The sequence below is a fragment of the Eucyclogobius newberryi genome, unplaced genomic scaffold, assembly GCF_026437365.1.
Source record: "Eucyclogobius newberryi isolate DKJ021-1_F unplaced genomic scaffold, fEucNew1.0.hap1 SCAF_16, whole genome shotgun sequence".
NCBI lineage: Eukaryota > Metazoa > Chordata > Actinopteri > Gobiiformes > Gobiidae > Eucyclogobius > Eucyclogobius newberryi.
This window is the reverse complement of record NW_027315790.1, coordinates 20,308,004-20,333,952: the sequence shown is the minus strand read 5'-3', so window position 1 is coordinate 20,333,952 and position 25,949 is coordinate 20,308,004. Positions and strand designations below refer to the sequence as shown.

At 37.8% G+C, this 25,949-nt stretch overlaps 4 protein-coding genes across 8 annotated transcripts; all 4 read right to left on the bottom strand.

The window, feature by feature from the left end:
- Nucleotides 1-197: 197 nt before the first annotated feature.
- Nucleotides 198-14,072, bottom strand: laptm4b (lysosomal protein transmembrane 4 beta). Of its 2 annotated transcripts, XM_072447863.1 has the most exons (8): nt 13,818-14,072; nt 12,329-12,446; nt 10,193-10,266; nt 9,712-9,834; nt 9,273-9,371; nt 5,861-5,956; nt 5,731-5,761; nt 198-2,244 (listed from the first exon to the last, which is right to left on the bottom strand). In XM_072447863.1, exons 1-8 carry the CDS (start codon nt 13,908-13,910, stop codon nt 1,994-1,996), a joined length of 885 nt encoding a protein of 294 aa, XP_072303964.1. In that variant the 5' UTR covers nt 13,911-14,072; the 3' UTR covers nt 198-1,993. The 2 variants fall into 2 exon arrangements, with proteins under 2 accessions (XP_072303964.1, XP_072303965.1); XM_072447864.1 differs by lacking the exon at nt 5,731-5,761.
- Nucleotides 14,073-17,501: 3,429 nt separating this feature from the next.
- mtdha (metadherin a) lies at nt 17,502-21,020 on the bottom strand. The gene is made up of 12 exons (XM_072447838.1): nt 20,653-21,020; nt 20,202-20,291; nt 20,000-20,096; nt 19,461-19,613; nt 19,315-19,362; nt 18,995-19,138; nt 18,739-18,816; nt 18,573-18,638; nt 18,362-18,489; nt 18,153-18,263; nt 17,978-18,047; nt 17,502-17,877 (listed from the first exon to the last, which is right to left on the bottom strand). The coding sequence occupies exons 1-12, from the start codon at nt 20,989-20,991 to the stop codon at nt 17,810-17,812; spliced, it is 1,392 nt and encodes a 463-aa protein (XP_072303939.1). The 5' UTR covers nt 20,992-21,020; the 3' UTR covers nt 17,502-17,809.
- A 260-nt stretch (nt 21,021-21,280) lies between these two features.
- rrm2b (ribonucleotide reductase M2 b) lies at nt 21,281-23,944 on the bottom strand. Of its 2 annotated transcripts, none has more exons than XM_072447836.1 (9): nt 23,847-23,944; nt 23,252-23,419; nt 23,044-23,160; nt 22,773-22,906; nt 22,268-22,362; nt 22,061-22,194; nt 21,835-21,939; nt 21,587-21,700; nt 21,281-21,516 (listed from the first exon to the last, which is right to left on the bottom strand). In XM_072447836.1, the coding sequence occupies exons 1-9, from the start codon at nt 23,892-23,894 to the stop codon at nt 21,364-21,366; spliced, it is 1,068 nt and encodes a 355-aa protein (XP_072303937.1). In that variant the 5' UTR covers nt 23,895-23,944; the 3' UTR covers nt 21,281-21,363. The 2 variants fall into 2 exon arrangements, with proteins under 2 accessions (XP_072303937.1, XP_072303938.1); XM_072447837.1 differs by having other exon boundaries at nt 23,252-23,416; nt 23,847-23,909.
- Nucleotides 23,945-24,231: 287 nt separating this feature from the next.
- On the bottom strand, nt 24,232-25,661 carry LOC140361440 (nuclear transport factor 2-like). Of its 3 annotated transcripts, none has more exons than XM_072447151.1 (5): nt 25,559-25,661; nt 24,934-25,050; nt 24,786-24,857; nt 24,522-24,620; nt 24,232-24,436 (listed from the first exon to the last, which is right to left on the bottom strand). In XM_072447151.1, exons 2-5 carry the CDS (start codon nt 25,033-25,035, stop codon nt 24,317-24,319), a joined length of 393 nt encoding a protein of 130 aa, XP_072303252.1. In that variant the 5' UTR covers nt 25,036-25,050; nt 25,559-25,661; the 3' UTR covers nt 24,232-24,316. The 3 variants fall into 3 exon arrangements, with proteins under 3 accessions (XP_072303252.1, XP_072303250.1, XP_072303251.1); XM_072447149.1 differs by having other exon boundaries at nt 24,934-25,066; nt 25,559-25,658; XM_072447150.1 differs by having other exon boundaries at nt 25,552-25,570.
- Between the last annotated feature and the right edge of the window lie 288 nt (nt 25,662-25,949).

Genomic DNA, 25,949 nt, shown 5'->3' with positions numbered 1-25,949 from the left:
CATACTTTGCAATGTGGGAGAAGTGTCTTGCCCAAGGACACAACCACAGTATCCACTTCTTCAAGTCACATTTTGACTGATTAAAAAGCAGATCTTTAGTCAATTTGATTCTGTTAAAAGTGGCTCACAGTAAATGACAGCAGGTCTGTTTCATACAGCGAAATGTGTGGAGAAAACAACAGCAAAAATGCAACGTAATTTCATTTATTTGATTTTTATTATCATTAAGATTTTTATGACAGGAGCTCATGCAAATCCAACAAGATTACAATGTGAATATTGAGTAAGCAGAGACAGAAACAGCATTGGTGATTGTGATTTTCATTCTCCATAACAGCAGAACACGTCTGGCCTGTTACAGTTACACTTTTACAGCAGTTTGTAAAGGAGTTGGTGCCGACTGACAATAAAGTGCTGTTTTGTTGGATTTGCAGAAGCGCTGATTCACAGGGACAATGACAAGAGTACAATATCCATCAACATGTGAGTATCAAATGGAAAAAGGATACATTTTACACCATTTCTTTTGCATAGAAAGATTACCACATGTTTATCATTTCGTGGCTAAACCTACAACATTGGGCTGCACAATATTTCACAGATTCTTTTTTGAGAGTGACATAAAAAGAACTGCCAAATCTGAATAAAAGTCCTAAATGTGTCCAAAGCGCTGGTTTAATCAATTGGGCCTTACTTTAATTCCTGGCTCATGCATTGTCAATTTTCGATTTTTCCACCCAGTTTGGATTAGTGTAAAATAATGGCAATAACTGTTAAAATGTATATTGTAAACATAAAAGTTATTTGTTTTGATCTATTTCCACCTTTTCCCATATTGTGCAACTCTAGTTCAGTATCATCTACACCAGTGTCACTCTATCGCCTGTTAAAAGTCATCAATCGATTTGTGCTACTTTGCAATCAATGCTTTGAAAATCCTTCGCGTTTTCAAAGGTCACGGGAAGCAATGCATCATGATATCAAGTCATATGCCAAAGAAACTACACACAGCTTCAAGCGCGCACAACTAGTTCAGCAGCATATCACACTGTCTTTATAGGAAAATGCCCTCAGTCCAGCTAAGTCAAACAAAAAAGTCATACAAAAAAAAGACAGTCAACACTGCATTAACTTCATTGGGACACAAGACAATAACACCACATTTAGAAAAACTCTACCAGATTCAGATTTGGGGGCGTTTTGAGACACGCAAAGTGCTTCAGAGCTCGATTACAATGTAGAATCGGTGGGTTTTCTATGGGCGTCGATGGGTTACAATATCACACACACGACACATTGAATACGAAAGGAAGACAAGCTCCTATTGGTCAGGACAACTTTATCCCAGGGGACATAATAATGCACAGTTTTATACAATTCACGGTTTGACGTTAGGTTGCTTTTAACTGACATTTGATTAAGTTTAAGCCAGTAAATTGTGTAATACTGGTAAGAAATTCTCGGTTTTCTCACATTTTAAAGAGCCGCATAACCAGAAACTTTTAAATTTAATAAGATTGGTGGAATCTACTTCTGTGGTAGACGAATTCCTACCATTTTACCATGTGGTGATTTAATTTTGTCTCGATCAAATGCAAATTGCAACAATTTCAATGAATTTGAAACCACATTTACAATGCATTGCCACTTCCCCTTCTTTTCAGCACAACACTGTTACACTTTACATCACTTTAACATCATTACTCTCTTCTTTTTCCCTTTTTCTCTGTTATACAAAAGTCGTACAAAAATACCCCCCAATTTCTCTGAAAAAGTGCTCTCACGTAACCAGTGTTCTCATTTCCATTCTCTCACGCTTTTAGGTAGTTTATGAAGACAAGGAGGGTTCACAGCATCAGGAGTTGTAGTAACAGTTGGTGGCCACACGGTGCACTTTTCAGTCCAAGAAAAGAGCGGGTTTTTTTTTTTTGGTCTTTGAAAAGTCAGTCTGCCACAACAAACAGGAAATGTTGTGTGGTTCCAAAGATTGGGATTAGTATTTGGAGTTGGGACCCCCCGTGCACACATCCTTTTGTTTTGATTTGAACATGAACCATCTGGAGTGTGGGACGTCCGAGGAGGGGGCAGAGGCGGAGGTGGCGGTTTGGGGTGAATAGGGAGGAGGAGGGGGGATGTGCAGAGGACCAGCTGCAGTGAAGTATGTGGTGCTCATGCCTCCATATACTGGGGCGGGGGCTCCTTGGGCGGGATGGCAATAGCTTCCTCGTAGGGCGGCAGCAGGACCTGAATGGGAATGACACAAAAAACAAAACAAAAAACAACGTTAGTCCTTCTTTTAACACAGAGAATTATATATTTAAACTAGACAAACTGATTCTAACTACAACCACAGGAATCATCAATCTGACAGAGGAAGGTCACACCAACAGAAATGCAGAGAACTGTTACATTTTCCCCTCCGCGCCGCGTTATAATACGCGCTGTGTATTTGCTGCTTTTGTTGTAATTTACAACTATAAAACTGAATAATTATGTCTAAATATCTCAAATGAATTCTAACTGCTCTATAACTTTTCCATGAGGCTATTACACTTTTGGCAATTAAACTGTTAGTTTGAAGTCTGTTTTTAGTAGTTATTTATCTTTATTTTACTCTCCAGTGTACTTTTCATTGCAACACTGCAGTTTTTCCATTGTGGGACAAATGAATGTTCTCTTCGATCTCCATGGAGACAAATAGCTCACAGAATGAATGTTTTTCAAGTTTATGCAATAAAAATATGATGTCATTGAATAAACGCCTGTAATTGAATAAATGCAGTTGCCATACTGTGGAACATTCCAGGCAGTGCAATAACATCTCCATGGAGACAAGCCAAAAAGCTAAAAGTGCACCTTTAAATGTTCTTCTGGTACCACAGCGTTAGTCCAGTCTTACTCCTGACTTTTGCATCTTGGTGGATTGAAGTAGAATGTTGGATGACACCATGTTTACTGTGGGTTTATAAATAGCCTGTAATTGTAGAAAACGCATCTGAAAAGGACTTGTCTTTACAGACGTTGTCCTCTTCTTCCTGCTCTTGCTTCTCACTGCCACAGGCACGACCATCGACAAGCACAGCGCGCACACAGACTTCAAATGGTGTTACAAAACCAGTGCTTATTCAGGGCGAGAGCAAGAGAGAGAAGGAAAGAAAGAAAGAAAGAAAGAAAGCGAGAGAGAGAGAATATGCTCCGAGCAAAAAGAATAGTGAAACGATCAGGGAGGGCCGGCGAGCACATCAGTAGGATTTGAAACAGAGCGGACACAAGCAGACAATTATGTAACTAACTGTGTTCAGAGAAGCAGACATGTATATCTAAAGAAGAGAGAAAGGAAGAGAGGGGGGGGGATGAGGAAGGCTAAACCACTGTGCATTTTAATAGCATTTATATAAAAGCATCAACAGATAAGCAGCTGGGTACTTGATGTCCGAGGCCGTTGAAAGCCATTTAGATACACTGCCTGTTTTCTAAGACTGGAAATAGATGGAGCGCCTTTTTATCGAGTGGAGGAATGCTCTGAATCAACCATCTGGTCGTAAATGAATAAAAGTGTAGAGAGTTATCCAAACAAGCATTTAAGTGGAAAAATGATTGATTTTATTATAACTCTACAGGGTCCTGGAGTATTGACACTGTGCCTGATGCCCTACCAGACACACGCTTTCATTTAATTCCTGAGAACGCCGTGGTTATCCGCAAACATGTCAAATATATCTATACTATGCAGTTTATACTAACGGCTAGTGCAGCTTGTCACAATAAAATTCAGAACTTGATTTGGATTCTGAGGAAATGGAAATAGAATGTCGTTTTCAACAGTACTTATCTCATATATTTCGTCTATGTTTTTAATGGAAGCTTTAACCTGATATGCATAGGACGTCCCACTGAGATTCAGAGATCTCTTTTTCTCTGGACAGCACAAGCCAGAGACAAAACATTTCATATAAAACAATTACAATCAACTCCATTCTAAAGACTATTCAGGAAACGTCCAACTTTGTCCTGTTCATGTGTTTTTCTTTACGTATATTTTAGACTCTTGTTCAAATGAGTATCTAGTTTTAGCACTAGTTAAATATTGATCAATATTTTTCGACAAATCTACAAATCACTGTTGATATTTAAATTTGTTTCAATGTTTTTGTATTGTGAAAAAATCCTGTATTTTGTGTATTGGTTTAAGAAAAAAACAGTAACTTATTCATTGTTGATTACAGCTTGGTTACTTGATATACTGGTCAGTGTACAGACGTGGACGATTATCAACAAAGACAGAAAAGTAATTACATTCCTAGTGTTGTATAATGGCAAAGACGTCTTTATATAAGTTCTGTGACGTACAGTTCGCTTGGTTTTTTTTCTGACGGTGTCAAATCGAACAGTACGGCTTAAAGCTTAACCGCATCCATATGTTTCGGCGTGTGGAAAAAGACCATGAACTGACCTATCGTGAAGTGACAGAGGGACAGTTTGGTACAGTGAGCGTGGCCGAGGACACAAGGACAAAGGAGGTACTGAGTATTGAGGCAGATTAAAATGTCTTATGTATCAGCGGAGGATTACTGCGGGACAACAAATGGAAACGGTGACCACACTAAAGCTCCTCAGACCCGCGTGAGTCACCGCACCGGGGCCAGGACGTCAGCGGGGGACGTCCTCCAGCAAATCGCCACTTCCGTCTAAGCAACTGTCTCTGAGCCACAGCGCCGTCATCTCTAAAGGTTCTTCAGGCTGAATATTTAGACTGTCTGTAAAAATGAGACAAACTTCTTGTGTTTTACAGCTCTTCCTACTTTAACTTTTGAGCTTCACGACCATGAGAATTTGAGTTGTGTTGCTGTTGCGTTTTGTTTTGTTTATCCTTTTGTAGATGAATAATCAATCAGTTTGTTGTATACCAGGGACGGGAGTTGAAAAATAAACTTTGTATGCATCACATCGGCTGCAAGCTTTGTTTTGTAACTGTATGATTGCATTGTCCCTGTCAAAATAAATAAAATAAATAAAATAAATAAAATAAATAAAATAAATAAAATAAATAAAATAAATAAAATAAATAAAATAAATAAAATAAATAAAATAAATATCCTCATTGCACACACTGACATTTAATTGAGATTTTGTAGAGCATATTTTACTCAACAATGATCTAATTCCTTCGTGCAGAATCAATGGTTATGAGTAGGATTTTAAAAATAATATACATGTTAAAGGTGCACTATGTAACTTTTCTGGTGGAGGGTGCATCACCTACTCTTCTCAAAAAAATGCTAATGTTTTGCCAGGAATGTGTAAAGCATAAATGTATCTTTTAATTTTTTTCAATTGAAAATGTTTTTATTTAAAGAAAAACTGAAAACAAAACACTTGGTCTGTTGGAGTCATCTGCTTCTTGTCTCCATGGAGATTGCTAAGTTTTATGCCATTTTGCAGAGCAGTCTAAACAACATCGCCCTGGAGACAAGAAGGTTTTGGACTCGGATCTCGCTCTGAGTTACTTTAAGTTCTACACACAGCATTACCAACAGGACAACAGCTGAACAGCGAAACCGAACTGTGTTAAGCCTCTTGCAACCAACTACCAACTTAATAATGTATCATGAATATTTTTGAAAATGCAATACCACTTCCATTTTACTCCAATTCAAAGTTGGCGCTTGAGGTAACAGGAAGCTGAACTGCTGCTCTAGTTCACTCAAATGTTCGACGTCTAGACCTTACCTTGCACATTTAGTGGCATGAACTCTGTGAACTGCAATAACACGCAAACATTCATGTGAATATCTAATAAACATGTATGTCGGCGGTCGTGAGGTGCGTGTGAGGCGCTGCGGCCGGGTTTGGGACGTACCGTGGTGTCGTTGGTGGTGACGTAGACCAGGACCTCTGTGCTGCCGCGGCCGCTCACGTATCTGTAGCAGTTCCACACGCAGCCAATCAGGTAGGCCTGTTTCGAGGAGGGACACACAAGAGGACATAAGCGTGACCTTCTGAGGGACACGCTGCTGCTGCTGCTGCTGCCACCACTTTTCTTTATTACCACAGTCACCCGCCGAGAAGTCAGCCATTCGTCAATGTCACACACGTTTAAAGAGGAGATGCATCACGACCTGAACATACGACCTCCTAAAGCAGCCACTATCAGACTGACTCAAACTTTGAGAAGTACAACATGGCCATGAGCGTTAGAGGTGGGCAATATGTTGAAATTTAGATAATATTCTGAATGTTATGCAAAATGTTAATATTGAGTATATTGTTTCTATTATTTGTCACAAAAACAGCGATTCTAAATAAAAATGTATGTTACAAACTTTCAAATAAGAATGAATCAGGTGATATAGAGCAGTGATATGTTTGCTCTTTTATGACCATTTGTCTGAAAATTAAATAAATAAACCTCAACTAATACATTTAAAGACATGTTTTAGCACATTTCTGTTGGATTTACATAATATTGTTTGACTATTGTTATCGGGATACTCCCAAAAATATTGAGCAGTTCATTGTTGTCAATATCACCCAGCCCTAATTAATACTAAAATATAGAAAGTCACTAATAAAAACTATGCAAGTACCATCTAATTACCACATCACTGGTAAGAAACTGTTTCTCAATGAAATCCAAACACCAGATCGGTCAAAATGAGCTTTGACATCAGCTGTTATTGACACATAACAACAAAAGTCTGACACAAAAATGAATTAACAGAAGGTAAAATACCTGTGCAATGTTCAGTGGTTATTTCCTATTATTGATCATTATTGATAGAACAGATTTTGCACCAATCCGCCTCACAAACAAATCAAAATAAGTGCTAACATCTTAACTTGAGTGCAATGGATTTACCACATCCTGGTGCTTTAGCATTAGCGTTTCACGGCCGTTTCCCCTGACTTGTCCAGCTCTTCATTAGAGATTTCAAGTCTGCTAATGAAACGTTCGGGCGCAGGAGGCCAGTGGAGGTTTAAGGTTTGCCTGACTGGGCCGAGGAACAGGGGGGTCATTGTGTTTGTGTGTGAAGGAGCCTGCTGAGCCTGTCCCGTGGCCAGATCTGAAAAAAAAAACAACCGACCGCAGCAACGGGACCGCTTCACTGCCAACCAATCACCGCACCATCTGCTGAGTCCGACCTCCGCATCGAGAGAGCTGAGGTCGACGTAACCCGGGTTTACCACGCAGCACCTTTCACAAACCATTTCCACGGAGTGAGCTCAAAACCTCCCTCGACACCACTACATTATGTAAACCTGAACCAAATTTGATCCCAGCCTCATAGTTCTAAAGAAGGCCTCATGGAAACATTTCAAAAGTCAATACTATATCTAAATACAGACCACCACTGTATAGGCAAAACAATTGATTGAAATACCATTACATTAAAAGCGACTGAACCGTGGCAACATTGATTATATTTCACAGTCCAATTCTACTATTTCTCCAAGCTGTACATGAAGTATACTGAATATGTGAATGCCTTTGTTGTTTGTCTTTGTTTAACAATTTGCACCTTGCTTCTTACTTGAATCATTCTTCAGTAATCACACATTTATAGTAAAACCTTGTCATATGTCATCAGATCATAAGACAGTAGCCAGTCAAACTATTTATTTAAAAGCAATCAAGGCTTTTCCTACAACCTCTACAACTACAAGGGGTGAGTGATGTTGAATAAAATCTGGATATCTTTAGGGATTCTCTTGTTGACAATCTAGACAATATTTGAGCTATCCTTTAGAAATGTGCCTGTAAATGTCCTGGTTGAGATTCACACAATTGCATTAATTAAAACAGAACTTTCAGTCCCTGTTTGGAGGATTACGCTACAGTACACATTTATGCTCATTCTAATAATGACACCTCTAACACCTAACCTTCAGATATGATTTGTCTTTAGAAACACCAGAATCTGTGCATTATTTCATGTTTTGCCTGTTCGATTGCACTAACTGAAGTCATAACAATGCATACATTACTCTTATTTAAGTACTTATTTACTCTCTACGCTTCCCACCACTGCTACAACTACAACTACTACTACTCCAGCACTGCATCTCCCAGCGGCTGCCTGCTTGCTTTCAGAAAATCCCCCGCTGTGGCTTGTGAGTTCTGCTGTGAACGTTTCCTAATGGAGGTCAAAGGAGAACGCCCTTGATTTGATTGTACAGATGACTGAAACTGTGTGTCCCCTCCCGTCTCGCTGCCCCAGAGCCGAGCTGCGCTGCCGGACCCATTCATGCATTAAGGGCCATCAGCCTGACAGGGGTTGGTTTTCTGTTGTCCCTGACCCGCTGCTCCGCGCCTCCATGATAACCTCATCGAGTGCTCTGGCAACGGGAGAACTCGCGGATTCATGGGCTTAAAGCTTGACACAGCGATCAAAGAAACTACGTGGTCTTAAGATGTAGCTTCATTAAATCCATGTAAATGCTATGAAATGAGGTTTGTGTTTCTGGTTCGGGCCTGTTTTTTAGCCCGGTCCTGGTGTGGACTTGGTTTGGTCCTGATCAAGACCTGGTTTAACCCTTTTCTAGTTCAAGTTTAGGCCCAGTTTAATCCCGATGTCGATCCCAATGTACAGTATGCTCAAGTGTGAAGGCATTCCTAGTCAATGCTTTAAAAAGTAATATATTTCTTATCTTCTTTATACATGATTATATTTTCAGAGTCAGACACACTACACGTGACCACTGATTACAAGCAAGACATATTTATTACAACACAAAAACACGGTATGATGGCACTTGCAAAGCTGTTTGTACATGAAATGTAAACCAGTAGCTTCAGTTTTGTGCCTCACGTATCCAGGAGGCTTAATCCATTGTAATTCAGGTCATGTTATATTCTAAATGCTTTGGCTTCACACTTTGCATTTATCATTTGTACAAACAAAACCCTATGCTATTTTTGTTCCGGTGTACAGTTTCTTTGTTACATTGGAAACAAAGCATGTATAAAACAGTGTTGGGCAGCACTCATGTTTATGTACAGGTATTATGTGTCCGCTCCCCGTGCCATCTCAGCACTTATTGTACCAAGTGTTCTCACAGAAACTGGTAAAGTAGTGTTTCAATATTCTGCACCCTCAATCTGGAAACATTTACAAATTAAAACTAAATGAACTGGTTCCAATAGGTCAATTTGAATAATGCTGAAAGGTTTGAGAATAGGTTGTATGGTCATTCTCATGATTGTCAACTCAATATTCCACATACTCAAACTATAATTGAATTATTGGCTTACATAGTGTGTCTTTGCTTACCTTAAAGGTTAAAATGCCGCCGATGAACAGCAGGACTGCAAAGACTAGGCACATGTTGTTGGTGGACATGATGTCCTCTTTATATGGGAAAGTCCCCGGCTAAAAGCAGAGAAATACACAAAAACAAAATCAATGCAAAAATACAGAAACTAGACTTCTAAGAGATGTTAAGATTACTTACAAGGTAATTGTAAAAACTAATAAATAATGAGTGAACGTAAATGTAAAGTGCTTTTTGTGTGGCCGTTTATGTCACGTTAACTTCACTTTATCCTTCAGAAAGTTTGAGGAAGCTTGTAAAGCTAGTAACAACCTTGGGAAATGTGAAAGGATTTCACAGTTGTTTTGTCACAATGTCTATAATCATGTTTTCTTGTCCAATAACTGTAACGCTCCTAGTTCTCATGAGGATTAGTTTGTGAAGTATATAAATCCTTACCAACTGCTGAAGATAGTCCTGCACAGTGTTGGGATAGACCACCACACTAATGGCCACCAGAGTGTTAAGGGCAAAGTCAAAGATTTGGTAGCAGAAGAAAGGGATGATCCAAGCGGCATGTTGCTATAAAGAATAAAAAAGGATAAACATGAATCAATATCAGTGTCATCACAACACAAAACTTCACACGCAATGTTTATATAAATTATATAAATGATCACATAGATAATAAAAAAACAAATACACTTTCGACACAAAATAGTTGCAGTTTCTTTAATGTTACTTTTGTGGTCTTATACCACTTCTGATATAGAGCAAGATTATTCCAAAACTATGCAGGAAAGGTCCAGTTTTGTCCAATTTTGGCCTAATTTTCAAGTTTGGAACATGGAAGTTTTAGTATCAGTTAGTATCTGGGTCAATATGTGTATGATAAACCACGTAGTTAGTAATTCAAGACGTTTATTTAATGTTTATTTACCTTGTAGGCCCCATAGGTTGCCATGCCACATATGAGGATCATAAGGAGGGATATTGCAGTGGCTATGCAGATATCTGAAGAGAAAACACAAGCACAAAAGCTAAATGAATCACACATCAATACAACAACTTAAGAGGCCAGACATAATCCAGTGTCATCATACTACGAGCACCTTGAATAACATCCTTAACTATTCATAGCACTCGATCCGTTTGTGAAAAGCACGGACACCTGATTGTTATGCAAGACCAGGGCTAAATTTGACATTGTATAACACTTCTTGTATTCACGTTACAGCTGTGACCGCCGCGACAAGAAGAGGCGACAAGGACACACGGCTTCAAAACACCACAGATTATAAAAGAGATTCGTTTCATTAAGATACTGTACAAGACGCATCGCAGAACGTGCTTGAATCTAGTGTTTAAAAGGGCTGTTAACTTAAAAACTGATACATTTTTAAGCATTCTATTTGTTTTTATGTTTTGTGTTTTCATGTATTGCAATGGGGACAATCTTGGTGTTTCGTTTTGGTGGATGTCAATTACTATTGAGATACGGGAGCATTTTGGAAGACACTCTGCAATGAAAAACAAATTATTAGTTTTAGTTTGTTTTGGTGTTTTTGTGGAAATGACGTTTACCCTCGAACCAAAACAGTCGAAGAGTTTGAGTCCAGGTCAAGACAATATCTATGCGTTTATCATGGCAATACTTTAGAAGTTTATTCAAAGCTTTTCCACACCAAAAAACAACTAACAACTAAACCAGGCTTTCGGCACAGTCGTGTATGACAACACAAATCATGCTTACGTGCACATCGGCACCAACCGCACATTATCAGAGCCAGTGAACAGGCGAGAGGCGTCAAGATGGAGGTTTTAATCTGCCAGAGATTGAGAGCAGTTTTTAATCAGACGGGGCAGTGACAGGACTGCGCTGTGACGATGATAGCAGCTGGAGGGAAACACGCACTCAGATGTTTCCCCGGAGCAGAGTCAGCGCGGCCAGTGCTTAGAGCAGCATTCTGCGGAGGACGTTCTGTCACAGCTTTGACATCTCAGTGTGGAAACAGGAACTGTGTGCAGGGGAACGCCGCTGGCTTTTGTCCTCTGTTTTGCACAGCATTGTGAAAACTGATGTGACAGAAAATCGGAAGTGTCTGTAACCCATCCAAACATGGTCTGCAACTAATAATTGTTTATAATATAGACTATCGACTATTATTATACTAAATTACTAGATTATAATATTAGACTATTATATACCGACGTTTAAAAAGTATTTTGTTACATTATCAGCCACAGAAAGGTTGACATTAGGTGACTGAAGGATTTTAGATAGAGAATATTTAAGAATGAATTGTATTATTGTTGAAAATCAGAAATAGTTCATTTTTTTTACATTCACACCAGTTTCTTTCTTTTTGTATGTGTTTTATAAGCTGTAGCATGCAGATAACTAAAAACCAAAAATATGTCAAAATAAGTCTACATTTTTTATATTCGAATAGTCATAGCAGCCCTAAAAAAATAAAATATAAATAAAATTGGCTAGATAAGATAAGATTGTGCACACATGAGGAAAATAATCTTGTGAGATTTTCCATGTGTTTACATTTGTCTTGTATAAAAAGAAGGATTAACACTAGTGAGTTACACCTCTCGAGTAGCTGTAGTTAAAAAAGCTGCACTACAATGATATCAAGAATATTAAATTAAATTACATTTTATTTTATTTGAAAAAATGTGAAGCCAAAATTGTGCACTAAACCAAAAGCCTTTGTCCCATCATAAGCAGTAGAACTTCTAAATACCTTATCAAGTACTGTTGTTTTATAAAATATCAGCTCCCACAATGATTCAAACCAACATAAGGTTTTGAATCTTTACATATCCTACAACAAATAGCAAACGGTCTCTTAAATCTTAAGAGTAAGACAGCGTGCCACAGATTTGTGGCTTAGCTTCCGCAATCCATGTTCTAATACATCTTTTCTCTGCTCTCTCCTATAACTATGTCTCATCTTCAAAAGAAAAATGAAGACCCACAAAAATAAGTGCAATACATTTCCTGAACCGTAACTTGAATCACAGATCACTGGAGACAGCACACAAGGGAGAACGTGTCACTCACTTGCATCGTCCATGACATCGATGTCGGTGCCAAGCTCGGAGCTGGTCAGGTGATACCGATACTGCACCGGGTCATTGAGCGCGGACAGCAGGATGAGTAAGACCACTGCATTGATGAGCTAAAAGAAGTAAAACATGAGCTATTACAACCAGCAACAACTGCTTTTACGACAACAAAATGGCCCTGCACTTTTAATACTCTTTAATTCTCCCTCATTGTCATGTCAGGTTTTCTTACGTCATAGCAGTATAATTTAGTTGTTGTTGTGTTTCTTCTCTATATTCAAAAGCCAAATTTAAAGAAATCTCAAGATTACAGTGTTTCCCATAAGAAAAAATCAGAATATGGTTGAAACAAATGTATATGAATCGTTTTACCTCAAACAATTTGTGTAATATAATTGTATATTATTGCTTATAATAGTTTATATTTACGATGCAGAGTTACCTTTATGTTTATGACAATACAAAGAGCAAACAAAATGTGATGTTGTTATACAGTTTAAAAAAAAAATATTATTACAATATCACGATTATGAAAGATAAAACGTTTGATAGAAAATGCATCTAATTTGTATTTTGACACATTCTGACTGTAGCGTGTTGTCCTGTTGACTCGTACAGTCCTACTTGGTCAAAGCGTGTAACTCCGTGAAGGTCGAGGATTTACAGGATTACAGGACTATGTTTAAAAGTCCAGGTTATTCAACGCACACAAATGGAGGCTACTGCTATATTTAGCCAACTTTCGCAAGGCCTATATGGGGCAAAGCTTTAGACAACAACTAGAATGTAACTGCATTTTCATGGTAAATCAACAATGTCCCTTTGAATTGTGTTGCATGATGAACGTCGAATAAAACATGTGAAAGTGAAAAATAGCTAGACAAAGCTTCTGGTTAACTTTGTTTTTTGCAATCACAACTTTTTCCTATTGTGCTTGGTGTAAAATAATACTATACAAAAAACAATGTCATTAATTATTTTAATGATTGATAAATAGTTTTTTTTAGCATCTTAAATATGCATTTATGTGAATAGAGAGCATCCAGAGCATCCTAAATACATATTTGAATTGTATATGTTTAATGGATGGATGGATAATATGATGCACAGTAAATTAGCAGCATATGATTATTTACTGTGCATTCGCTGGATTTTAGCTCCTTGTTTATAGACAATATTTCTGTTGCGCTTTCCAAAAATATAACATTTTGTTTCGAATTCTTAGTTATTAGAGCATTGTTAGTATTAGACTGTCATGCCCCTGGAACCCATGGATTAGATTATTGCGTCTCTCTTTGAACTACACTGACCAAAGGGTTAACTAAGGGAACAGACAAAAAAACAAAAGGCAAAACAAAAAAGTGCAAACGCATTTAGAAACTTGTTAGTTTTTTGTAGATGCCGATGCAAGGCCACATCATTTCTATCTTACACATTAATAATCCCTCCTCCACACAGATCAGACTGGCACAGATGGCACTCACCATGTACCATATCCCCAGAATAATGGTGCCCGTCCGTACGTGGCAGCAGAGGCAGCAGCTCGTCGAGTACCACCGGTCCCACGGCGAGAACATCGTGACCACCGCAGCGACAAAAAGAAAGGAAAAAATAAAATAAAATCACCTATTTCATGAATGCCTCTCGGGCGCAGTAGAACGCGAGGCTCGGTCCACGTCACGGGCGGGTTTACGTCTTGTCACGGCGCGAGGGGCGGACACATTGGACCGATGCCGTTTATAGAGTGAGGGAGTCCCGCGAGCGACGGGGCTTAATGTGGCTCATCCCGCGTCACGTGATCACGGCGGATCGGACCAATGGACGAGGGCGGATGCAGGACGCTCCGGAGGCAATGGACCTACATATACATATGCAGATGTATACATATGCAGATGTATACATATGCAGATGTATACATATGCAGATGTATACATATGCAGATGTATACATATGCAGATGTATACATTAGATCCATGAGCCAAACATGGACGCACGGACAGCAGAGTGAAAACAACTATTGGACAAAACAACAGTATTGAGATCTCAATTACTCAATTTGTAAATGTGACATTATCAGGCCTTTTCATGACAATTACTTGAGTAGAAAAGGTTTCAAAGGCTGGATAATTAAACCTATATTATTTATTTTATTTTGTTTAATTTATTTAATTTATTTAATTTAATTTATTTATTTTATTTAATTTATTTATTTTATTTAATTTATTTTATTTATTTTATTTATTTTATTTATTTTATTTATTTTATTTATTTTATTTATTTTATTTATTTTATTTATTTTATTTATTTTATTTATTTTATTTATTTATTCTTATAAAAACCAAATGACTAGATGGATGACATGTGACTACCTTTGAAACATTTTCTACTATGGCTCACTCCTGGACAAATAGAATCGACTCAATCATTATAATTTTTCAGATCTCTTCACTGTGTGTGTACTTTCTTTGGATTTGTGGGGAATTTTAAAACACTTGAGCTGTAGAAGATCATGAAGTAACATTTATGATACAAGTTAAATACACTAGCAATTCATCGTTCCATTTATGTATTGCAGCTTGTGTGTGTTTTTTTTTTTATTATATTGTTCATTTGGAATCGTGCTTAAGAGTTTATTGTGTCAGTGGCACATGAAGCAGCATCGTGATCATTTGTTACTGTGACAGGTCTACACAGTATTATGGGCTGAGCGACCAATCTCAACCTCTTATTTGGACATAATAATTCAGTATTTAAGCATGAAAATGAATGTGTCTGAATAAATAAATGACCTACAGTTAGTTAACTGAATGAAAGCCACACCTGACTCTGAGTTGACTGATTTTTAGCAATTTTATTCATACTTTACTGCTCAATTGAGGCATGAAAGTTGTCCAGGCTATACATCCTCTGACCAACAAGGCCTATAGTAAACAAAAAGTAAGCTTATAGAAATGTGTTTATGTATTTTGAACCTTGAGACTCCATGACACCAATCCTTGTTTGTGTGTTTGTCAAAAGTCCAGTGTGTCGCACATCTATGGACACATTAACTAAAATACTCCTTGTAAACAGATGATGCTATTTTAATCCCAATAAAATGTAGGACAACACAGTTCAGGGTAAATGCTCATAGATTGCTCCACACAATCTAGATGCCACCAGCAGAACATACTGTAGTTAACACTAATCTTCATGACTAATATTGTCTTTTCATGCTCAACGTGGTCAAGATTAGAATATACCTTAACACACATCCTGAAATAACTTTAAAGACACATTATCCTGAAGATCAAGAAATAAACTGAAGAGATTCATTTGAATGATTAGACATTTGAGACATATAGGTAAATCGTTTAGTGCTCTGAGGTTTGTGGTGCAGTCCATTAGTGCTTGAGCTTCATGGCTATAATGGCCCATTAAGACCAACTAACAAAGGTCTATCCAGCAGAAAGAGAGGACAAAATGGCCCCTATTTATAGTTTAAATGACAGGGAGCGGTAGATTACTGTGTCAGATTAAATCCCAAATGCAGTTTGAGATGAGGGCTGGAGCTGAGAAGGTCATTCTTATGTGAAGCGTGCCTCGAGACCACCGGGCTTTTCCCATGTGGCCGATCTGGGCCATACAAATTAGATTAGGCTGGACTGGGATTAGATTGAGATGTGAATACAAAAACAGGAAAACAAACATTTTGAGGCTATGCTAAGAGAATTGGAAACAACATTCCCAGACTAAGAAAAACTGTTTTATTTTAGGTGCTTGATCTGTTGACCTTAATTTGATTGCTTAAACACTATAGCATAGATTTGATGGATTATAGACAGATAAATCAGGTTTTGTATTAATTAAAGCCTACATTCTGAAAGAAGAGTATATATTTTTTTCTAATTAAGTAACTAATTAATGTGAAATAATGGTGATACGATTTTTTTCATCAGTATTTCTGGGGTGTACTGAATTTATACCAGTTTCAAATTACTCTTGTGTGACATATTTTGAAACACAGAGGGTTACTTACACGCATGTTATTGAAATCAATATTGATTGCAATGGAATGAGATCAAACATTACAGTTTATTCCAATGTTTTCTTTACCAAACAAACATAAAAATGCCATTGTGTTCATGAACAAAACATTTTTTTCCAAAACAATTTTATAAATACATTATTTAATTTAGCATTAGTAAAAAACAAAACATATCTGGCCAATGGACATCTAGGGTCAGAGTTCACATACCACCATAAAAAGCTGACTTCACTTTAGGCCTACCAACAACACAGCTGTGGTGATCTCTATGTGCTAAACCCACACAAAAGCTGTCCCTCTAAAAAACTGTTACATTATATACAATAATTGGACCAAACAATTAAAGCAGATCATTTAAATTCATTTCCACTGGGACTATTATTAAAGTCATGCAAGTAGAATCAATTGGACATCAACATTTGCAAAATGACTGTACATGTTAAGGCAACAGAATCAACTGCTCTAGAATATGTGTTTTAAGTTAAATTAAAGCTGCTCCATTTAGTCTTTATATATTTTCTATCTTAAAATCTTGGAAGTCTGTTTTAAAATGTATACATTTCACATTCAGCAAAAAACCCACAAACATTTGATCGATATCAAAAGGAACGCGATACAGATTTTTGCACAGTGCGGTCACCGATGTGAATGAAAAAGCCCTTTAATCAGTTCACATGGCATGGCTTTTTCTAGTTAAATAATGACAGAAATACAAACGCATACAAAGGATTAAAATTACCAATAAACATTCTGCTTTTGTAAATAAAATATGTCAAGGATGTCAATATGTATGTCAAAGTTTAGTAATGGTCGTCAGCAGTGCTACTGCTTTTAACACAACAGTGCCACCTAGTGGCTCTAATTTGTTAGTACTACTACTACTACTACTGTCAGCAAAACATTTTCTACATAACTTTCCTTCATCTAAATGTATTATTATAAATTCACTCTTACTACAGCTGCCATTTGTAAAATATCTAAAACACTCAAGGGAATAGGAGTGTTGATTTTAAAATTATTTGTTTTGTTTGAATCCAATTAAAATTGTAATTACCGGTAAATGTTCAATGTTTTATAAACGTATAAAATCAATGCAAAGCAAACCATGTAAATTTAAATATAAAGTTATAGACAGAAAAAAAAAAAGAATTAGGTGCATTACAAAAGGTAGTGAAACGCTACATTTACCCGTTTAGTTATTTTGGGGACAAACCAAGTCAAAGAAACATAAATAATATAATGTGCAACCGTTTCCTGAAACATTACAGTGTAGCAAATAGTGCAATTTTGTTAAGATTTTGGTCCATAGGACCGCCATTTGTGACAATATTCAAGCAGTTAGCCTCCACTGCTTATTTTCTTGTATTGTTTGTTAATGTTTTAGAACCTGGTAATTATTGCAAGTAAAACAATCAGTTGCATAAGCAGTTTGTGACCTGTGGCAAGAGTTCATGTTTCTCTTCTAACCTTTTTCTTTTGAGTGGGCTTCAGAGAATCTGCCGTTTCCTCAGGCTTCTCTGGAGAGAGACATTAAAATAGAGAACTTTGAGGTGTTTAAAAAGAAAGCACAAGTCATGGCAAAAACAATAAAACACAATCATTTAGATTTATTCTGACCAGTTGATGTGCTGAGTTTATGAGAAGCCTGCACTGAAAGCTCTTGTTGTTTACGAACAGAGCTCACCATCTGTATTAAAACAAAAGAGTCACTGGCAATCCCATGAAAGTAATATTATCCACACCTTAAATGCAAATCTTGCTGTCTCGGTTAAGAAATGTAAAAGTCACTTGCCTGAAACACAGGTGCAGTTTCCTCTTCAGTCTTTTTCTTCTTTCTTCTCCTCTTTTTAGACTTGGCGGATCCCTCTGATGGGTCTTCACTGTCCTTCTCATCATCAGACAGCTGACAAAACAAATTCAAATTAGTAACGGTAACATCTTTATCCGCTGGAAAAAATCGACACATTTCAATATAATTTTTCAGTGATTTTGAAGTCGTACCTTGATAATGCCTGGTTGTTCCTTCAGTGGGAAAGCAGCAGGTTCCACTGTGGGTGGCTCTTCATAGTTTCCCCAGTGCTCAACCGGGGCGTTCCAGTCAGAGCTGGGGTCCACAGCAGTCATCCCATCTTGGATAGAACAATTCAACATTTAACATGATTATTGTTGCATGATTTCATCGTGTCATAGAGGAAAAGTTATTTTTGCTTACTGAATCCAGACCATTCATCCTCAGGAACTTGATTTGTCCACTGCTCAAATGAATTGGCAGCTGGTTCTAAGTGACAAACACATGTGGCCATAAGCAGAACTATAAATACACATGTTGTGATTATACAGTAATCCTATTTTTATCAAGAAATAGGTGACGTATCTACCAGCGGTGCCCAGTCCAAGCATTGAGAACGACGCTGGGTTGAGGTCATTCTTCATTCTGCTCTCAATCCCGCTCCACGCTGCTTTCACAGTAAACAAAAATATTGTAGGAAACACAAAGCAGCTTAAAGTTGGGCAACTATAATTAATAATAGTATAGTAATAGTAAATTATAATAGTATATTTAACATTAACATTACATTAACCGTAGAAAGAAAAAGTTAGTTTTTGGAAACTATATTCAGTTATTGTTTGCACCTTGGGTGTCCTGCGTCCAGGGCTGGGCTGCAGGAACGGCCCTCCACTTTGACCCGTCCATTGGCCCCATTTTAGCAGACATTTTTAAAGACATATCTGTCCACCCAGCATTGCTGTTCAAAACCTCTTCGCTCCAAGTGGATACTGAAGTTGTAAAATAGAAATAATATCCATGTTCATAAGGACTTAATAGTTACAGTTTAGTAAAACTGTGGCCTACTGTGGCCTACATCGAGATATATGAACATATTCTAGTTATTGTTGAATCTTTTTTTTTTTGGGCTGAATTATAACTGTCATACAAGCACATTTGTTCTCACCTGCTCCACTTGAATCTCCTTTTCCAGAAGACTTTGAAAGATGGGCATCTGAAATTAAATCAATATCAGTGTATCAATAATATCAAATAATCAGCTCTGGCTGCCATGGCTGGCATTCTACAGCACATCTCATATTGTCTACGCACCAGGGTTTTTGTTCTTCTTGGTCGTTTTGCCCCCAGGTCCTTCCACAGGAGCCCTAAGGGGCCCGAGGCCTCCTGGGCCTCCGGAATCATCAGGACCCCGCTCCTTTTTGCGCTGCCTCTTCTCTCGGTTACTCACTTTGGTCTCCCATAAACCTTGAGAATGGACATCTTTCAATCAAATCAACATGGATAGTTTACTATATATGTAGGCAATGGCTACAGGCTCGGACAATATGCTTTACAAAAAAGTATTGCAATTTTTTATTGGTTGATCACATTTTCTTTATTTAAATTTGTTTTTGTAAAGACAACATTAACAATATCAACTTTTAATCAGTGTCATTGAACACAGAAAAACAGTCAAAACTTATATTTAGTCTGAGCTGCTCCTAACAACGTGCTTTATGCCTGTTTAGACCTCTTGATTAAAGATCCCCAATAAAATCATTGACAATTTGAGATGATTGAATCTTGATCTCACTTATAATTTGATTATTTACACAAACCTATAACAATGTAACAAGACGTGTTATATTCACCATCATCCTGCTCCTTTCCTTCAGCTGTAGACATTTGTTGGGTTGGTTTCACATCAGGCTTAGATTTCTTTTTGGTTTTCTTCACCTGTGATGGTGCCTGAGTCAGATCCTGAGATAATGAATACAAACAAATAAGATACACATTTTGTGTCAATCTGATAGCGCTCAATCTTCATTTGATATATAAAGACGTTCACTGTACCTTTTCTACTTTAATCTTGGGAGATAATTTATAATTTTCTTTCGCCTCTTCTTGTGATATGGACACTGGCTGCCCATTGGATGAGTTCTTCTTAGCGAAAAAGGGAGAAAATACATAATTTACACACAAGTAAACGCTAAGATTTAATTTTTTTGCATTCTAAAATGATTAATTCAAGTGTTTGTAAATATATAGAGTTTATATTGTCTCTTTGCACTGATGTTACACAGAGCGTCTGTTTGACTTTTACTGTTACAGAAGTGCGTCACTGTAATATGTCCAAATGTATGGTTAAATGATTAAATTGCCAATTATTATGCAGTATTTGTTATGCACCATATAACAACATTGGAAGTGAATACTAAACCCATTTATAAACGTGTTGGGAAGGTGCGCTTTTGTTGTTTTGCAGTGATTCGTGCGTCTGCTCGCTGCCTCTTGCCTCTTGTACCTTCTCAGTCAGCTTCTTTTTGTTTCTCCTCCTCGGATCCTCTGAATTGACATTGTTTCGGATCAACGCGGCCTTGTGGGGCTCCGTGTTTCCCGGTGATATTGTGACCGGCGCTCGCCTCCTCTTCCCGCTCAGCAGAGCCCCGCACACGGCCAGCATCAGCAGCCCCGCGGCGGCCGTGCACAGCATCACCCACGGAGGAAAGCGCTCCACTCTCAGACCCAGGTCCACCCCGAAATGTGCCCGGACATAGCCCTCTCCGGAAGACAGCAGGTCCTTCAGACGACTCGAAATGAACTCGGCCTGCTCCAGCGCAAAGCCTCGGATGTCCCCTGCCATGTTTTCAAATCGCGACACTGTTGTTAGCTCTCATCAGTATGCTAATGCTAACGGAGGAGTGGCTAACGCTGTCACTGGAGAAAGGATGCTCTTGTTGACATGACTTCACCATAGTCTGGATCAGGCCTGTACCAAACTAAGATACACATTATTATATATTACTTATTTCTTATTATCACACGCACATTTCTTATTATCTTATTATCGTCAAAGAAGTTTTTGGTAATTCGGTGCAACTTTAAAAACAAAAAGTGTACAACCAAGTAACAGCATAGCCACAAGAGTGATGATTTTAAGAATAAAACAATTTATTTGACATTCCAGTATCATTTTAGATACAACACTGAATAATAAATATCGCTGTACTTTATCTCAGAAGTCTGCATCGAGAGTGAATTCAGTGTCCATTACGCCTGACATGACACCAAACCTTTGATATTCTGCCACACGCTTTTCAAAGAAGTTGGTTTTGCCTTCGAGTGAGATTGACTCCATGAAGTCGAATGGATTATCAGCGTTGTAAACCTGAAATCAAAATCCAGACTTGGTATTATAATGAGTTAATAACATGTGATTTGATCTGCTTTGACAATACCTTATCAAGGCCAAGATCTGCAAGGAGATGGTCCGCCACAAACTCAATGTACTGCTTCATCAACGAGCAGTTAATTCCAATGAGATCCACTGGTAAAGCGCCAGTTAAGAACTCCTGGAACACAAAAGGCGGGTTACACAAGGACAAAGGTGCTGTGACCAATTGTATTATGTGTAAACCAAAAGACAAATGTAGTATAAACAATACAGTTACATTTAATTTAAGATTTTCATTAGAATGTGTTTTACCTGCTCAATGCTCACAGCTTTGGTTATTATATCCTTTACTCTGTCTTCTGCTGGCTTTTTAATCAAGTAGCTATACAGAAGGCAGGCAAAGTTACAGTGCAAACCCTGCAGACATAAATATGTGAGATTACATGAGGTCATCATTTTAAATATAGAATTGAATAAGTAAACAGAATGAATGTATTTATTTTTGGTAATTGTATTTATTTATTAAAATAAATCCAACCTCATCTCTGCTGATAAGTTCATTGGAATAAGTAAGGCCAGGCATTAGACCCCTTTTTTTCAACCAATAAATGGCAGCAAAAGATCCAGAGAAGAAAATTCCCTCTACAGCGGCAAATGCAACTAATCTTTCACCTGCAACATAGAAGAGCAAGTCTAAGCAATCAAGGCCTGCAAATACTCCTTATGTGAAATATTAACTTTTTACCAAATGATGATTTGCTGTCATTTATCCACCGAAGAGCCCAGTCCGCTTTCCTTTTCACGCAAGGCATGGTTTGAATGGCGTTAAATAAATCATCTCTGAAAAACACAATATCAAACATTTTAAAATACAGCCCAACATTCATACTATAATATGATAGTAGAAGAAAAATATACATAATAATAAATACATGTAACATATTTGTTTCCTTATCTTTCAGGCACATCAACACAGTGTTATTTACCACATAAACCATGAACAGGTGCATTTTATACAGTTGCACACAACCTAAAGGTCTGTGGCTAACAACAAAATGTCTCTCAAAAAACAGTTGTTCTCAGTATATTTTGGTACAGTGAGCAACGGCTGTAAATTGCTTAGCTGATGAAGTGTGGTTATTATAGTCAACTTCAGAGTCCACAATACATTTTATGCACGATGCATCGACTACAAAAAGTTAAATTATGTTATTAGAGTATGGCATAAAAAGTTGAATAAAAATACTGACCTCTCCTTGAGGTCTCTGATGTATGTGTTGATGAGCATGCTGTACATTTCTGAGTGAACTGTCTCTATTAGAATCTGAACACTGTAAAAAGAGCGTGCTTCAGGGACCTGTACCTCCTGACAGAACCGCTGCACCTGCAATAACATAAGGTTTCTTTTAGTTTCGTGGTTAGACGTTAAAGATTGATGATGTGCAATCTTGAGTCAGTTAAGGTACTTTAAATAAAAATACATTGTGCATATGAGTGGAACATCATCATAAAACAACTCACCAGATTCTCATTTACAATACCATCACTAGCAGCGAAAAAGGCCAGGATATGGGAAACAAAGTGCTTCTCTTCAGGTTTTAGACGGTCCCAGTGAGCCAAATCTTTAGATAAATCAACCTAAATGAAAAACAGAAATAATAAGCAAAACTGTGACGTGATATTGTCCAAATAAAAGTTTAATTTAATAATTGTTTAAACCCAAGTTCACCTCTTCCACTGTCCAAAATGATGCCTGAGCCTGCTTGTACATTTTCCAGATTTCAGGGTATTGTATGGGGAAAATAACAAACCGTCTGTGGTTTTCCCGAAGCAATGGCTCATCTTCTTCTTGACACTCATTCAAGTGTTCTGCGTCTTTGTCTTTCAAGCCATTCTGCTAAAATTAAGAGATGAATGAATTTCACTAAAAAGACATGACGGTCTTCGTTGGGGAAACAGAGCAATTGCGCATGCGCGAAGCTTCATAACATCCAAAACAAACGACGCATAAGCTCGTTGTTTTGCTTTAAAATGTAAAAATACAGGTTCATTTAACGTGTTGACATGACTCTGTACAGTGTTGTGCTGATTTAAGTAATAAATGTGTAATTACTCAGTCGGTTTCTTCGCTTAGCTTAGCCTCCAAGTCCACGTGAAGCTAGTTTGTCCATTGTCATTTGTCGTACCGTTTTGTACGCTTTAATAAAGCTGCAATACATAGCCACCCTTTAACGCCATTAACTGCTCAGTTAAATGTAATGAATACGGGTCGATTTTCACAATCGCATAACCCACGTTCCCCATTGCTAATGTAACGTCCTTACCGTGTCATTACACGAGTAATGCTGCTGGTTTATTTTCATCAGGTCCATTTCCAGTGAACTCCCAAGCTTTTTTCATAAACAATTGTAACAGGTTATAAAAGCTCCAGCTTCTATTATTACCATACTTGACTGTGTCCTCCCCTCGATTTAGACCATTTAAATGACAAGACTATTGCTCCCCCTGCTGGACAGTTGTGATTTTACTCACATTTAGATAGCAAAAATGTCCAACTAAGGCCAAAGATGAGCAGCTAACATGATTTTAGATCCATAGAGATAGCCAAGCTTTTAAAAAGAGCAGACATGGCTCTTGATTACATTCAATGGCATTGAAAATCTCAACACCAGGACCAATGGGGCAACACAAGAAAATTGGACACAATAGTGGCAACATTTCTTATTTATTGTAATCTAACAAAAGGATAGCAGATTTGTTTGTGTATTCGTGGAAATGAGAGGATTATTTACAGCTAAACGGGAATGTTATGTATTCCCAAACGGAACACGTCATTTGTGCACGCCCAAGCACCATTAGGCGCCGACTTCAACAAGAACACCTGGTGAAAGCCCATAGGAAGGTCGTCATCTGCCTGTTGAACACAAGAGGCATAGATGTAAATTGTAAGACTTTAAAGAATGGACCGGAATGGAAGATTGTACAAAATGGTAACATACCTGTAATTGACCAAACACCATGATGAGAATACAACTGTCTATCGTGGGTTGAAAATCTTGTTCAGTAATGACATGCTTAATCCGCTTAAAAGGCAAGCTCTGCCGGAAAAAGATACCAAAGTTTTTAAAATGTTCTGAATTTAATTATCACAGCTCTTTTATTAATACAGAGCTGCACACTGAAAACTAGAAAAAACATTTTTTTATGAACACAGCCTATAATCCCAACTTTTTTGCAGTTTGTCATTTCATAAAAATACCCACTGCTAGTTTCCCAGATATGGCTTCACGTCCATGGAATGGTTGTCCTTCCCATGTCAAACAGGCACCATCAGACTGGGGAAAATCACAACATTAAAGCATGTCTAGACCCTTAAATTCAATTTAAAGATGTAAAAATAATCAGACTTACATAAAGTGAACCCAGAGTACTTCTATCAGTGTTGTCAAACTGTTGATAGTAAGCTTGGACAAAGTCCTGTCCAATTTTAACCCAGATTTCTTTTTCAGCCATGCCTTTGAGCTGGGCCTGTAAAAGTGACAGTCTATATTAAGAGGTGATAAGAATAGCATCAGGGATATAATGACATTACATTTGAGTATGGCCAATATTCAATCGAAATTCCAGAAGACATTTGAAACGATATTGATTTGACTTTGTTGCGCTCATGTTAACACTGAATACAGATCCATAACATTTTACTAGCACTACTTTAGCCCAATTAGCTGCACCAACATGAGCTGAAAACAATGGATACTTTCACATTAGCTTTAGCACGATGGCACAGAACTAACACAAGCATTGTATTATATTGAGCTTCATGTAAAATAGCCAGAATACTGGCCGTAACAAACCATTTCTGAACTTTGAGCACTTGTCTAACGCGAGCATCTCATGCGCTGAGAGCTCTCAGACCGAGACCGTTTTACATCCGGAAATGTGTCTTTATTTTGTATTTTGTCTCGGTTAGGGAACGTCGTGTCTTTTAAAACGACTCTAGATATGCAAGTAACTAAACAGAAAACAAACCTTTTACCGTTTTATTCCACTTTTCAAAACGAGGCCGATCCAACGTGGAAAGTCTACAGCCACAGTCTGAGGTGGGATTCCCGCTTCCTCCAATTATGACCAACGTAGTGACGTCGCGGTGCCACAACCAATTAGAAGAGAGGTTATTGCGTTGTGCTTCTGACTCATGGTCTGAACGGTTTGAATCACGGGTCTATTAGGTTTGAATCGATTTGAATGCAGAGCTGAGTGTTTGCATGAATCATGGTTATAATATAAATAGTAACATGATGCTACAGTATAGAACAGAGTTAAAAGCAGAGGAGGGTGATCCAGCCTTTTACCTGATAGATATTGTTTTCAATGTTTGTCCAGACTACGGTGGTACAAAAGGGTTAATATTGATAATTATCTCCCAT

Coding starts and splice junctions, on each gene's coding strand:
- rrm2b (XM_072447836.1), bottom strand. CDS start 23,894: ATGGACCTGATGAAAATAAACCAGCAGCATTACTCGTGTAATGACACG. Junction 23,420..23,846: donor ATTACTCGTGTAATGACACG/GTAAGGACGTTA, acceptor TCTTAATTTTAG/CAGAATGGCTTGAAAGACAA. Junction 22,907..23,043: donor GTATTGTAAATGAGAATCTG/GTGAGTTGTTTT, acceptor ATGTTATTGCAG/GTGCAGCGGTTCTGTCAGGA.
- mtdha (XM_072447838.1), bottom strand. CDS start 20,991: ATGGCAGGGGACATCCGAGGCTTTGCGCTGGAGCAGGCCGAGTTCATT. Junction 20,292..20,652: donor AAAAGAAGCTGACTGAGAAG/GTACAAGAGGCA, acceptor TTTTTCGCTAAG/AAGAACTCATCCAATGGGCA. Junction 20,097..20,201: donor CCAAGATTAAAGTAGAAAAG/GTACAGTGAACG, acceptor GATCTGACTCAG/GCACCATCACAGGTGAAGAA.
- LOC140361440 (XM_072447151.1), bottom strand. CDS start 25,035: ATGGCTGAAAAAGAAATCTGGGTTAAAATTGGACAGGACTTTGTCCAA. Junction 24,621..24,785: donor CCATATCTGGGAAACTAGCA/GTGGGTATTTTT, acceptor TTTTTCCGGCAG/AGCTTGCCTTTTAAGCGGAT. Junction 24,437..24,521: donor TGGTGTTTGGTCAATTACAG/GTATGTTACCAT, acceptor TGTGTTCAACAG/GCAGATGACGACCTTCCTAT.
- laptm4b (XM_072447863.1), bottom strand. CDS start 13,910: ATGTTCTCGCCGTGGGACCGGTGGTACTCGACGAGCTGCTGCCTCTGC. Junction 9,835..10,192: donor CAACCTATGGGGCCTACAAG/GTAAATAAACAT, acceptor TATTCTTTATAG/CAACATGCCGCTTGGATCAT. Junction 5,957..9,272: donor GCGGCATTTTAACCTTTAAG/GTAAGCAAAGAC, acceptor TCCTCGAAACAG/GCCTACCTGATTGGCTGCGT.